At 64.6% G+C, this 13,459-nt stretch overlaps 2 protein-coding genes across 2 annotated transcripts; both read left to right on the plus strand.

Annotated features, from left to right (window-relative positions):
* Positions 1 to 900: 900 nt before the first annotated feature.
* Positions 901 to 3,200, plus strand: HAMP (hepcidin antimicrobial peptide). Its single transcript, XM_065859742.2, has 4 exons — positions 901 to 1,009; positions 1,812 to 1,874; positions 2,107 to 2,169; positions 2,865 to 3,200. Exons 1-4 carry the CDS (start codon positions 929 to 931, stop codon positions 2,955 to 2,957), a joined length of 300 nt encoding a protein of 99 aa, XP_065715814.1. The 5' UTR covers positions 901 to 928; the 3' UTR covers positions 2,958 to 3,200.
* A 369-nt stretch (positions 3,201 to 3,569) lies between these two features.
* On the plus strand, positions 3,570 to 13,351 carry ETFB (electron transfer flavoprotein subunit beta). Its single transcript, XM_065859694.2, has 6 exons — positions 3,570 to 3,717; positions 5,814 to 5,972; positions 7,328 to 7,483; positions 10,099 to 10,161; positions 11,006 to 11,164; positions 12,000 to 13,351. Exons 1-6 carry the CDS (start codon positions 3,661 to 3,663, stop codon positions 12,171 to 12,173), a joined length of 768 nt encoding a protein of 255 aa, XP_065715766.1. The 5' UTR covers positions 3,570 to 3,660; the 3' UTR covers positions 12,174 to 13,351.
* Positions 13,352 to 13,459: the final 108 nt, after the last annotated feature.

A 13,459-nucleotide genomic window follows, 5' to 3' on the forward strand; every position in this document is an offset into this window, starting at 1 on the left:
CCCTATGGGAGTGGGGGATGGGGGGGTCTCGGACGCCTGGGTCCCTCCCGGACACCTGGGTCCCCTATGGGAGTGGGGGATGGGGGGGTCTCGGACGCCTGGGTCCCTCCCGGACGCCTGGGTCCCCTATGGGAGTGGGGGATGGGGGGGTCTCGGACGCCTGGGTCCCTCCCGGATGCCTGGGTCCCCTATGGGAGTGGGGGATGGGGGGGGTCTCGGACGCCTGGGTCCCTCCCGGACACCTGGGTCCCCTATGGGAGTGGGGGATGGGGCGGTCTCGGACGCCTGGGTCCCTCCTGGACACCTGGGTCCCTTATGGGAGTGGGGGATGGGGGGGTCCCGGACGCCTGGGTCCCTTATGGAGGGGCATTTGGGGTGGTCCCCGGACGCCTGGGTCCCCTATTGGGGGTGCAGATGGGGGAGTCCCGGACGCCTGGGTCCCTCCCGGACACCTGGGTCCATTATGGGAGTGGGGGATGGGGTGGTCCCCGGATGCCTGGGTCCCTCCCAGACACCTGGGTCCCTTATGGGGGTGGGGGATGAGGGGGTCCCGGATGCCTGGGTCCCTTATGGGGGTGGGGGATGAGGGGGGTCCCGGACGCCTGGGTCCCTTATGGGGGTGGGGGATGAGGGGGCCCCGGATGCCTGGGTCCCTCCCGGACGCCTGGGTCCCCTATGTGGGTGGTAACGGGGAGAATCCCCGAACTCCTGGGTCCCTCCCGAACGCCTGGGTCCTTCCCGAACGCCTGGGTCCCTCATTTCCCCATCACCTGCCCCAAACTTGGCGTTTTTCCACCCAAATTTGGGTCACATCCCGGAAACGGCCCCTGGGGGGGGTGGGGGAGGGGGTGGGGGAGGGGCGGGGGGGGGAGGGGCTCCGGGGGGTTTAAATGGGGCCCGAGGTGGCGGGAAAAGCCCCAAAGGCGAGATGAGGGTGCCACATGACTCCCGTGACGTCATCGGGCTCAGCATCATCCTCCTCCTCCTGCTGGTGGAGAGCGGGAACGCGGTGAGGGACCCAGGAGTGCCCCAAGGGACCCAGGAGTTCGGGAGGGACCCAGGAGTGCCCCAAGGGACCCAGGAGTTTGGGAGGGACCAAGGGGTTCGGGAGTGGACCCAGGAGTGCCCCAAGGGACCCAGGAGTTCGGGAGGGACCCAGGAGTGCCCCAAGGGACCCAGGGGTTCGGGAGGGACCCAGGGGTTCGGGAGTGGACCCAGGAGTGCCCCAAGGGATCCAGGGGTTCGGGAGTGGACCCAGGAGTGCCCCAAGGGATCCAGGGGTTCGGGAGTGGACCCAGGAGTGCCCCAAGGGATCCAGGGGTTCGGGAGTGGACCCAGGAGTGCCCCAAGGGACCCAGGAGTTCGGGAGGGACCAAGGGGTTCGGGAGTGGACCCAGGAGTGCCCCAAGGGACCCAGGAGTTCGGGAGGGAACCCAGGAATGTCCTGGGGACCCAGGAGTTCGGGAGTGGACCCAGGAGTGCCCCGGGGACCCAGGAGTTCGGGAGTGGACCCAGGAATGCCCTGGGGACCCAGGAGTTCGGGAGTGGACCCAGGAGTGCCCCAAGGGACCCAGGAGTGCCCCGGGGACCCAGGGGATCGGGAGGGACCCGGGAGTGCCCCAAGGGACCCAGGAGTGCCCCAAGGGACCCAGGAGTGCCCCAAGGGACCCAGGAGTTCGGGAGGGACCCGGGAGTGCCCCAAGGGACCCAGGAGTGCCCCAAGAGACTCAGGAGTTCGGGTGGGAACTCAGGAGTGCGGAAGGGACCCAGGCGTCCGGGAGCATCACCCCCCTTTCCCCTCCCCCCCCCAGGTTTCCCTCCCCCCCGATTCATCGTTGGACCCGCGACCCCCAGCCCGGATGGGGGATGGGCAGGTGAGGGACCCAGGAGTTCGGGAAGGGACCCAGGAGTTCGGGAGGGGACCCAGGAGTCCGGGAGGGACCCAGGCGTTCGGGAGGGGACCCAGGAGTTCGGGAGGGGACCCAGGAGTTCGGGAGGGGACCCAGGAGTTCGGGAGGGGACCCAGGAGTTCGGGAGGGGACCCAGGAGTCCGGGAGGGACCCAGGCGTCCGGGGGGGGTCTCACTCGTCTCCCCTCCCCCCACAGGTTCCCTCCCCCTTCGTGTCGCTGCTCCAAGTGTCACCCCCAAAGCGGGTGGGGGATGGGAAGGTGAGTCTGGGGAGGGGACCCAGGCGTTCGGGAGGGACCCAGGCGTTCGGGGGGGACCCAGGAGTTCGGGGCGATGCTGATATGGGGATTTTGGAGGGGACCCAGGCGTCCGGGAAGGGACCCAGGAGTTCGGGGCTGAACCCAGGAGTTGTGGGGAGGGACCCAGGAGTGCCCCAAGGGACCCAGGCGTTCGGGAGGGACCCAGGAGTGCCCCAAGGGACCCAGGCGTTCGGGAGGGACCCAGGAGTGCCCCAATGGACCCAGCTGCTCGGGGAGGGACCCAGGAGTGCCCCAACGGACCCAAGCGTTCGGGAGGGACCCAGGAGTGCCCCAATGGACCCAGGCGTTCGGGAGGGACCCGGGAGTGCCCCAAAGGACCGAAGCGTTCGGGAGGGACCCAGGAGTGCCCCAACGGACCCAGGCGTTCGGGAGGGACCCAGGAGTGCCCCAATGGACCCAGGCGTTCGGAAGGGACCCAGGCGTTCGGGAGTGCCCCAGGAGTGCCCCAGTGGTCCCAGGCGTTCGGGAGGGACCCAGGAGTGCCCCAATGGTCCCAGCTGCTCGGGGAGGGACCCAGGAGTTCGGGAGGCCCCTGATATGTGGGTTTTGGAGGGACCCAGGCGTCCGGGAGGGACCCAGGCGTCCGGCTGCCCCCATTTTGCCCCATTTCGCCCCGTTTCTCCCCATTTCCACAGCGCTCCCGCCGCCACAGCTCCCACTTCCCCGTCTGCTCCTTCTGCTGCGGCTGCTGCGCCAACCGCGGCTGCGGCCTCTGCTGCCGCACGTGACCCGCGCCCGCCAATCAGCGCCCGCCATTCCCGACCTGCCGCCCCGGCCCACCAATCAGCGCTCGGGGGGGGGGCGGGCGCTGCTGAAACGTGTGATGTATGCAAACCACGCCCCCCCTCGGGCGGGATGAACCAATCGGCGGCCCGGATGGGGGTGCTGCTGAAGCACGTGATCGGCAAACCACGCCCCCCCCTCCCCTATTTATTGGATGTAATGGAATAAACTGGAGTTTTATATGAAAAGGGACCCAGGAGTTCGGGAGGGGACCCAGGAGTTCGGGAGGCACCCAAATAGGGACCCAGGAGTTCGGGAGGTCCCTGGTATGGAGTTTTCAGGAGGGGACCCAGGAGTTCGGGGGGCACCCAAATTAGGGACCCAGGAGTTCGGGAGGCATCCAAATAGGGACCCAGGAGCTCGGGAGGCATCCAAATAGGGACCCAGGAGTTCGGGGGCACCCAAATAGGGACCCAGGAGTTCGGGAGGCATCCAAATAGGGACCCAGGAGTTCGGGGAGGACCCAGGCGTTTGGGAGGGACCCAGGAGTTCGGGGCGGGACCCAAATAGGGGACCCAGGAACTCGGGGAGTGACCCAGGCGTCCGAGCGCTGCGCTGCTCCGGAGGGGCGTGGCCTGAGTGCCCAGGGGGCGTGGCCTGCGTGCCCGGGGGGGCGTGGTTTGCGCGGGGGGCGTGGCCAGAGCAGCAATGGCGGCGCTGAAGGTTCTGGTCGGGGTGAAGCGGGTCATCGACTTCGCGGTCAAGGTACGGCCGGACGCCTGGGTCCCCCCGAACTCCTGGGTCCCCCCGAACTCCTGGGTACCTTGGGGCACTCCTGGGTCCCTCCCGAACTCCTGGGTCCCCCCTCCAACTATTTTGTCTCTTGGGGCACTCCTGGGTCCCCTCCCGAACTCCTGGGTCCCCTCCCGAACGCCTGGGTCCCTCCCGAACTCCTGGGTCCCCCCTCCAACTATTTTGTCTCTTGGGGCACTCCTGGGTCCCCTCCCGAACTCCTGGGTCCCCTCCCGAACTCCTGGGTCCCTCCCGAACTCCTGGGTCCCTCCCGAACTCCTGGGTCCCTCCCGAACTCCTGGGTCCCTTGGGGCACTCCTGGGTCCCTCCCGAACTCCTGGGTCCCTCCCAAACTCCTGGTTCCCCTGGGGCACTCCTGGGTCCCCTCCCGAACTCCTGGGTCCCTCCCGAACTCCTGGGTCCCCTCCCGAACTCCTGGGTCCCCTCCCGAACTCCTGGGTCCCCTCCCGAACTCCTGGGTCCCTCCCGAACTCCTGGGTCCCTCCCGAACTCCTGGGTCCCTCCCAAACTCCTGGTTCCCCTGGGGCACTCCTGGGTCCCCTCCCGAACTCCTGGGTCCCTCCCGAACTCCTGGGTCCCCTCCCCGAACTCCTGGGTCCCTCCCGGACTCCTGGGTCCCCTCCCGGACTCCTGGGTCCCCTCCCAAACTCCTGGGTCCCCTCCCAAACTCCTGGGTCCCCTCCCGAACTCCTGGATCCCTCCCGAACTCCTGGGTCCCTCCCAAACTCCTGGGTCCCCTCCCGAACTCCTGGGTCCCCTCCTGAACTCCTGGGTCCTTCCCAAACTCCTGGATCCCTTGGGGCACTCCTGGGTCCCCTCCCGAACTCCTGGGTCCCCTCCCGAACTCCTGGGTCCCTCCCAAACTCCTGGGTCCCCTCCCCGAACTCCTGGGTCCCCTCCCCGAACTCCTGGGTCCCCTCCCCGAACTCCTGGGTCCCCTCCCCGAACTCCTGGTTCCCCTGGGGCACTCCTGGGTCCCCTCCCGAACTCCTGGGTCCCCTCCCGAACTCCTGGGTCCCCTCCCGAACTCCTGGGTCCCCTCCCGAACTCCTGGGTCCCTCCCGAACTCCTGGGTCCCTCCCAAACTCCTGGTTCCCCTGGGGCACTCCTGGGTCCCCTCCCGAACTCCTGGGTCCCCTCCCGAACTCCTGGGTCCCTCCCGAACTCCTGGGTCCCCTCCCGAACTCCTGGGTCCCCTCCCGAACTCCTGGGTCCCCTCCCCAACTCCTGGGTCCCCTCCCGAACTCCTGGGTCCCTCCCCAACTCCTGGGTCCCTCCCCAACTCCTGGGTCCCTCCCCAACTCCTGGGTCCCCTCCCCGAACTCCTGGGTTCCTCCCGGACTCCTGGGTCCCTCCCGAACTCCTGGATCCCTTGGGGCACTCCTGGGTCCCTCCCGAACTCCTGGGTCCCTCCCGAACTCCTGGGTCCCTCCCGAACTCCTGGGTCCCTCCCGAACTCCTGGGTCCCTCCCGAACTCCTGGGTCCCTCCCGAACTCCTGGATCCCTTGGGGCACTCCTGGGTCCCCTCCCGAACTCCTGGGTCCCCTCCCGAACTCCTGGGTCCCCTCCCGAACTCCTGGGTCCCCTCCCGAACTCCTGGGTCCCCTCCCGAACTCCTGGGTTCCTCCCGGACTCCTGGGTCCCTCCCAAACTCCTGGATCCCTTGGGGCACTCCTGGGTCCCCTCCCGAACTCCTGGGTCCCCTCCCGAACTCCTGGGTCCCCTCCCCGAACTCCTGGGTCCCCTCCCGAACTCCTGGGTCCCCTCCCGAACTCCTGGGTCCCTCCCGGACTCCTGGGTCCCTCCCGGACTCCTGGGTCCCTCCCAAACTCCTGGTTCCCCTGGGGCACTCCTGGGTCCCCTCCCGAACTCCTGGGTCCCTCCCGAACTCCTGGGTCCCCTCCCCGAACTCCTGGGTCCCCTCCCGAACTCCTGGGTCCCCTCCCGAACTCCTGGGTCCCCTCCCGAACTCCTGGGTCCCTCCCGAACTCCTGGGTCCCCTGGGGCACTCCTGAGTCCCCGGGGCACTCCTGGGTCCCCCGTACAGGTGCGGGTGGCGCCGGGGGGGGCGGCGGTGCAGACCCAGGGCGTGAAGCACGCGCTCAACCCCTTCTGCGAGATCGCGCTGGAAGAGGCCGTGAGGCTGCGGGAGCGGGGGGCGGCCGCCCAGGTCCTGGCCGTCAGCGTGGGCACCAGCGTCTGCCAGGTCGCCGGGGTCCCCTGGGGCACTCCTGGGTCCCTTGGGGCACTCCTGGGTCCCTCCCGAACGCCTGGGTCCCTTGGGGCACTCCTGGGTCCCTCCCGAACGCCGGGGTCCCTTAGGGCACTCCTGGGTCCCTCCTGAACTCCTGGGTCCCTCCTGAACTCCTGGGTCCCTCCTGATGTGCTGGGTCCTTTGGGGCACTCCTGGGTCCCTCCCCGAACTCCTGGTTCCCCTAGGTCCCTCCTGAACTCCTGGGTTCCCTGGGGCACTCCTGGGTCCTTTGGGGCACTCCTGGGTCCTTTGGGGCACTCCTGGGTCCCTCCTGATCTCCTGGGTCCCCTGGGGCACTCCTGGGTCCCTCCTGATCTCCTGGGTCCTTTGGGGCACTCCTGGGTCCCTCCCGATGTCCTGCGTCCCTCCTGATCTCCTGGGTCCCCTGGGGCACTCCTGGGTCCCCTGGGGCACTCCCGGGTCCCTCCTGATCTCCCGGGTCCCTCCTGATCTCCCGGGTCCCTCCTGATCTCCCGGGTCCCTCCTGATCTCCTGGGTCCCCTGGGGCACTCCTGGGTCCCTCCTGATGTCCTGGGTCCTTTGGGGCACTCCTGGGTCCTTTGGGGCACTCCTGGGTCCCTCCCGATCCCCTGGGTCCCTGGGGCACTCCTGGCTCCCTCCCGAACTCCGGGGTCCTTTGGGGCACTCCTGGGTTCCTCCTGATGTCCTGGGTTCCTCCCAAACTCCTTGGGCACTCCTGGGTCCCCTCCCGGATGCCTGGGTCCCTCCTGATGTCCTGGGTCCCCTGGGGCACTCCTGGGTCCCTCCTGATCTCCCGGGTCCCTCCTGATCTCCTGGGTCCCCTGGGGCACTCCTGGGTCCCTCCTTAACTCCTGGGTCCCTTGGGGCACTCCTGGGTCCCTCCTGATGTCCTGGGTCCTTTGGGGCACACCTGGGTCCCTCCCGAACGCCGGGGTCCCTTGGGGCACTCCTGGGTCCCTCCCGAACGCCGGGGTCCCTTGGGGCACTCCTGGGTCCCTCCCGAACGCCTGGGTCCCTTGGGGCACTCCTGGGTCCCTCCTGAACGCCGGGGTCCCTTGGGGCACTCCTGGGTCCCTCCCGAACTCCTGGGTCCCTTGGGGCACACGTGCGTTCCTCCTGAACGCCTGGGTCCCCTGGGGCACTCCTGGGTCCCTCCTGAACTCCTGGGTCCCTTGGGGCACTCCCAGGTCCCCTCCCTGAACTCCTGGGGCACTCCTGGTTCCCCTGGGGCACTCCTGGGTCCCCTGGGGCACTCCCGGGTCCCCGGGCTGCGTGTCAGCTGTCCGTGTGTCCCTGACGTGTCCTGCGTCCGTGTGTCCGTCCAGGAGACGCTGCGGGCGGCGCTGGCGCTCGGGGCCGATCGGGCGGTGCTGGTGCAGCTGCAGGAGGGGGAGGGGCCGCCGGGGCCCCGCGAGGTGGCGGCTGCGCTGGCGGGGGTGGTGGCCAGGGAGAAGCCCCAACTGGTCATACTGGGCAAGCAGGTGAGTGCATAGACCCCTATAGACCCCTATAGACCCATAGGAACACCTGTAGACCCCTAGGGACCCATAGAGACCAGTGGGGACCCATAGAGATCTATAGAGAGATATAGAGACCCATAGAGACCCCATAGAGGGAAACCCCAGTTGGTCATACTGGGCAAGCAGGTGAGTGTATAGACCCCTATAGATCTCTATGGACCCCTATAGACCCCTAAACACCCATAGGGACCCATAGAGATCTATAGAGACCCATAGAGATCTATAGAGACCCGTAGAGATCTATAGAGAGATATAGAGACCCATGGAGACCCCATAGAGGGAAACCCCAGCTGGTCATAATGGGCAAGCAGGTGAGTGTATAGACCCCTATAGACCCCTATAGACCCATAGGAACCCATAGACACCCCTAGAAACCTCTATAGACCCCTAGGGACCCATAGAGATCTATAGAGAGATATAGAGACCCATAGAGACCCCATAGAGGGGAAACCCCAGCTGGTCATACTGGGCAAGCAGGTGAGTGCATGGGGACCTATGGACCTCTATAGACCCATAGGGACCCATAGAGACCAGTGGGGACCCATAGAGATCTATAGAGAGATATAGAGACCCATAGAGACCCCATAGAGGGAAACCCCAGTTGGTCATAATGGGCAAGCAGGTGAGTGCATAGACCCCTATAGACCCCTATAGACCCACAGGAACCCATAGACACCCCTAGAAACCTCTATAGACCCCTAGGGACCCATAGAGATCTATAGAGAGATATAGAGACCCATAGAGATCTATAGAGAGATATAGAGACCCATAGAGACCCCATAGAGGGAAACCCCAGCTGGTCATACTGGGCAAGCAGGTGAGTGCATGGGGACCTATGGACCTCTATAGACCCATAGGGACCCATAGAGACCAGTGGGGACCCATAGAGATCTATAGAGAGATATAGAGACCCATGGAGACCCCATAGAGGGAAACCCCAGTTGGTCATAATGGGCAAGCAGGTGAGTGCATAGACCCCTATAGACCCCTATAGACCCATAGGAACCCATAGACACCCCTAGAAACCTCTATAGACCCCTAGGGACCCATACAGATCTATAGAGAGATATAGAGACCCATAGAGACCCCATAGAGGGAAACCCCAGCTGGTCATACTGGGCAAGCAGGTGAGTGCATAGACCCCTATAGACCCCTATAGACCCATAGGAACCCCTGTAGACCCCTAGGGACCCATAGAGACCAGTGGGGACCCATAGAGATCTGTAGAGAGATATAGAGACCCATAGAGAGAAGCCCCAACTGGTCATACTGGGCAAGCAGGTGAGTGAGTAGACCCCTATAGACCCCTATAGACCCATAGGAACCCCTGTAGACCCCTAGGGACCCATAGAGACCAGTGGGGACCCATAGAGATCTATAGAGAGATATAGAGACCCATAGAGACCCCATAGAGGGAAACCCCAGTTGGTCATACTGGGCAAGCAGGTGAGTGTATAGACCCCTATAGATCTCTATGGACCCCTATAGACCCCTAAACACCCATAGGGACCCATAGAGATCTATAGAGACCCATAGAGATCTATAGAGACCCGTAGAGATCTATAGAGAGATATAGAGACCCATGGAGACCCCATAGAGGGAAACCCCAGCTGGTCATAATGGGCAAGCAGGTGAGTGTATAGACCCCTATAGATCCCTATAGACCCACAGGAACCCATAGAGACCAGTGGGGACCCATAGAGATCTATAGAGAGATATAGAGACCCATAGAGACCCCATAGAGGGAAACCCCAGCTGGTCATACTGGGCAAGCAGGTGAGTGCATGGGGACCTATGGACCTCTATAGACCCATAGGGACCCATAGAGACCAGTGGGGACCCATAGAGATCTATAGAGAGATATAGAGACCCATAGAGACCCCATAGAGGGAAACCCCAGTTGGTCATAATGGGCAAGCAGGTGAGTGCATAGACCCCTATAGACCCACAGGAACCCATAGACACCCCTAGAAACCTCTATAGACCCCTAGGGACCCATACAGATCTATAGAGAGATATAGAGACCCATGGAGACCCCATAGAGGGAAACCCCAGCTGGTCATACTGGGCAAGCAGGTGAGTGCATGGGGACCTATGGACCTCTATAGACCCATAGGGACCCATAGAGACCAGTGGGGACCCATAGAGATCTATAGAGAGATATAGAGACCCATGGAGACCCCATAGAGGGAAACCCCAACTGGTCATAATGGGCAAGCAGGTGAGTGTATAGACCCCTATAGACCCCTATAGACCCCTATAGACCCCTATAGACCCCTATAGACCCCTATAGACCCCTATAGACCCCTATAGACCCCTATAGACCCCTATAGACCATAGGGCCCCATAGGGACACATAGAGACCATAGAGACCAATGGGGACCCATAGGGAACCATAGAGACGCGTAGGGACCATAGAGAGGCCTCAGTAGTTCCCAATAGGCCTCACAGGCCCCGGGGTCGTTCCTGTGTCCCCTGTAGGGGGTGCTGGTATCCCGTGTAGCCCCTACATGTCCCCTATAGCCCCTATATGTCTCTATAGTCCCTATATGTCCGCTATATGTGTTTTATTCCAGGCCATCGATGACGATTGTAACCAGACGGGGCAGCTCCTCGCCGCCATGTTGGACTGGCCGCAGGTGGGCGCCGCCGCGGGGGGTTGTGGGATGTATCCACCCCCTAACGTGGGGGATTGTGGGATGTATCCACCCCCTAACGCGGGGGATTGTGGGATGTATCCACCCCCTAACGCGGGGGATTGTGGGATGTATCCACCCCCTAACGCGGGGGTTGTGGGATGTACCCACCCCTAACCCGGGGGGTTGTGGGATGTATCCCCCCTCTACCGCGGGGGGTTGTGGGATGTATCCCCCCCTCTACCGCGGGGGGTTGTGGGATGTATCCCCCCTCTACCGCGGGGGGTTGTGGGATGTATCCCCCCTCTACCGCGGGGGGTTGTGGGATATATCCCCCCTCTAACGTGGGGGGTTGTGGGATATATTCCCCCTCGCGTTGCTGTAGGGGTTGATGTGGGAGTCCAGTTCATACTGGGAGAGTCCGCATTCATACTGGGAGATTCCGCATTCATACTGGGAAGACCCTAATGCTTTACTGTGAGGACTCCATTCCATACTGGGAGAGCCCCCATTCCATACTGGGAAGACCCCAATTCATACTGGGAAGACCTTAATGCTTTACTGGGAGGACTCCATTCCATACTGGGAGAGCCCCCATTCCATACTGGGAGAGCCCCCATTCCATACTGGGAGAGCCCCCATTCCATACTGGGAAACCCCAATTCATACTGGGAAGGTTCCATTCCATACTGGGAAGCTCCTATTCCGTACTGGGAGAGCCCCCATTCCATCCCGGGAGGCTCCCATTCCATCCCGGGAGGCTCCCAGTCCATACCGGGAAGCTCCCATTCCATACTGGGAGGCTCCCATTCCATACTGGGAGGCTCCCATTCCATACCGGTTCCAGGCCACATTCGCGTCGCGCGTGGAGCTGGAGGCCGGGGCCGTGCGGGTGCAGCGGGAGGTGGACGGGGGGCTGGAGACGCTGCGCCTGCGGCTGCCGGCGCTCGTTACCGCGGACCTGCGGCTTAACGAGCCGCGCTACGCCACGCTGCCCAACATCATGGTGAGCAGGACGCCTGGGTCCCTGGGGCACTCCTGGGTCCCTTGGGGCACTCCTGGGTCCCTGGGGCACTCCTGGGTCCCCTCTCGAACGCCTGGGTCCCTTGGGGCACTCCTGGGTCCCCCCCTGAACTCCTGGGTCCCTTGGGGCACTCCTGGGTCCCTGGGGCACTCCTGGGTCCCCTCCCGAACGCCTGGGTCCCTTGGGGCACTCCTGGGTCCCCTCCCGAACGCCTGGGTCCCTTGGGGCACTCCTGGGTCCCCCCCTGAACTCCTGGGTCCCTTGGGGCACTCCTGGGTCCCCCTCTGAACTCCTAGGTCCCTTGGGGCACTCCTGGGTCCCTGGGGCACTCCTGGGTCCCCCCCTGAACTCCTGGGTCCCTCCCCAAACTCCTGGGTCCTTCCCGAACTCCTGGGTCCCTTGGGGCACTCCTGGGTCCCCCCATGAACTCCTGGGTCCCTGGGGCACTCCTGGGTCCCTCCCAAACTCCTGGGTCCCTTGGGGCACTCCTGGGTCCTTGGGGCACTCCTGGGTCCCTTGGTGCACTCCCTGGTTCCCTCCTGAACTCCTGGGTCCCTGGGGCACTCCTGGGTCCCTTGGATCCCTCCTGGGTCCTTGGGGCACTCCTGGGTCCCTTGGGGCACTCCTGGGTCCCTGGGGCACTCCTGGGTCCCTTGGATCCCTCCTGGGTCCTTGGATCCCTCCTGGGTCCTTGGGGCACTCCTGGGTCCCCCCCTGAACTCCTGGGTCCCCCCCTGAACTCCTGGGTCCCCCCCTGAACTCCTGGGTCCCTTGGGGCACTCCTGGGTCCCTCCCGAACGCCTGGGTCCCTCCGCAGAAAGCCAAGAAGAAGCCCCTGGAGGTGGTGGAGTGGGCGGCGCTGGGGCTGCCCCCGCCCCTCCCCCGCCTGCGGGTGCTGGGGCTCCAGGAGCCGCCGGCGCGGGGGGGAGGGGAGCGCGTGGACGACGTCGCCGCCCTGGTGGACAAACTGCGGCAATGCGGCCGCATCTGAACCCCCTCCCCCCACACCGGGGGACCCAGGCGTCCGGGGGACCCAGGAGTGCCCCAGGAAGCCAGAAATGGCATTGAGGATTCGAGTTATTGCAAGGGACCCAGGCGTCCGGGAGTCACGTGATACCCACCCGGACGCCTGGGTCCCTCCCAGACGCCTGGGTCCATGTCGCCAAGAAGGGACCCAGGCGTCCGGGGAGGGGACCCAGGCGTTCTGGGGGACCCAGGCGTCCGGGGGACCCAGGAGTGCCCCAGGAAGCCAGAAGTCGCATCGAGGATTTGAGTTATTGCAAAGGACCCAGGCGTCCGGGAGTCACGTGATACCCACCCGGACGCCTGGGTCCCTCCCGAACGCCTGGGTCCCTCCCGAATGCCTGGGTCCACATCCCCAAGAAGGGACCCAGGAGTTCGGGGGACCCAGGAGTGCCCCAGGAAGCCAGAAATGGCATTGAGGATTCGAGTTATTGCAAGGGACCCAGGCGTCCGGGAGTCACGTGATACCCACCCGGACGCCTGGGTCCCTCCCGGACGCCTGGGTCCATGTCGCCAAGAAGGGACCCAGGCGTCCGGGGAGGGGACCCAGGCGTTCTGGGGGACCCAGGCGTCCGGGGGACCCAGGAGTGCCCCAGGAAGACAGAAGTCGCATTGAGGATTCGAGTTATTGCAAAGGACCCAGGCGTCCGGGAGTCACGTGATACCCACCCGGACACCTGGGTCCCTCCCGAACGCCTGGGTCCCTCCCGGACGCCTGGGTCCACATTCCCAAGAAGGGACCCAGGCGTTCTGGGGGACCCAGGAGTTCGGGGGACCCAGGAGTGCCCCAGGAAGCCAGAAATGGCATTGAGGATTCGAGTTATTGCAAGGGACCCAGGCGTCCGGGAGTCACATGATACCCACCCGGACGCCTGGGTCCCTCCCGGACGCCTGGGTCCATGTCGCCAAGAAGGGACCCAGGCGTTCTGGGGGACCCAGGAGTTCGGGGACCCCAGAAATCTCATTGAGGCTTCAAATTATTGGGGGGGACCCAGGCGTCCGGGAGTCACGTGATCACCCCCCCCCTCCCGCACGCCTGGGTCCCCTCCCGGACGCCTGGGTCCCCTCCCAGTGCCTTCCAGTTGATCCCAATTGGTCCCAGTGCCTTCCCCGCCCTTCCCCCAATAAAGGCGTGGCTGCTCGTGACGTCACTGCTGCTTCATGTGGGCGGGGCCTGGAGGGGGTGGGGCTTAGCGAGGCCACGCCCCTTTGCCCACCAATTTTTAGTGGGAAACGGACCCAGTACGGACCAGT

Source organism: Patagioenas fasciata, chromosome 31, assembly GCF_037038585.1.
Source record: "Patagioenas fasciata isolate bPatFas1 chromosome 31, bPatFas1.hap1, whole genome shotgun sequence".
In the NCBI taxonomy this organism is placed as follows: domain Eukaryota; kingdom Metazoa; phylum Chordata; class Aves; order Columbiformes; family Columbidae; genus Patagioenas; species Patagioenas fasciata.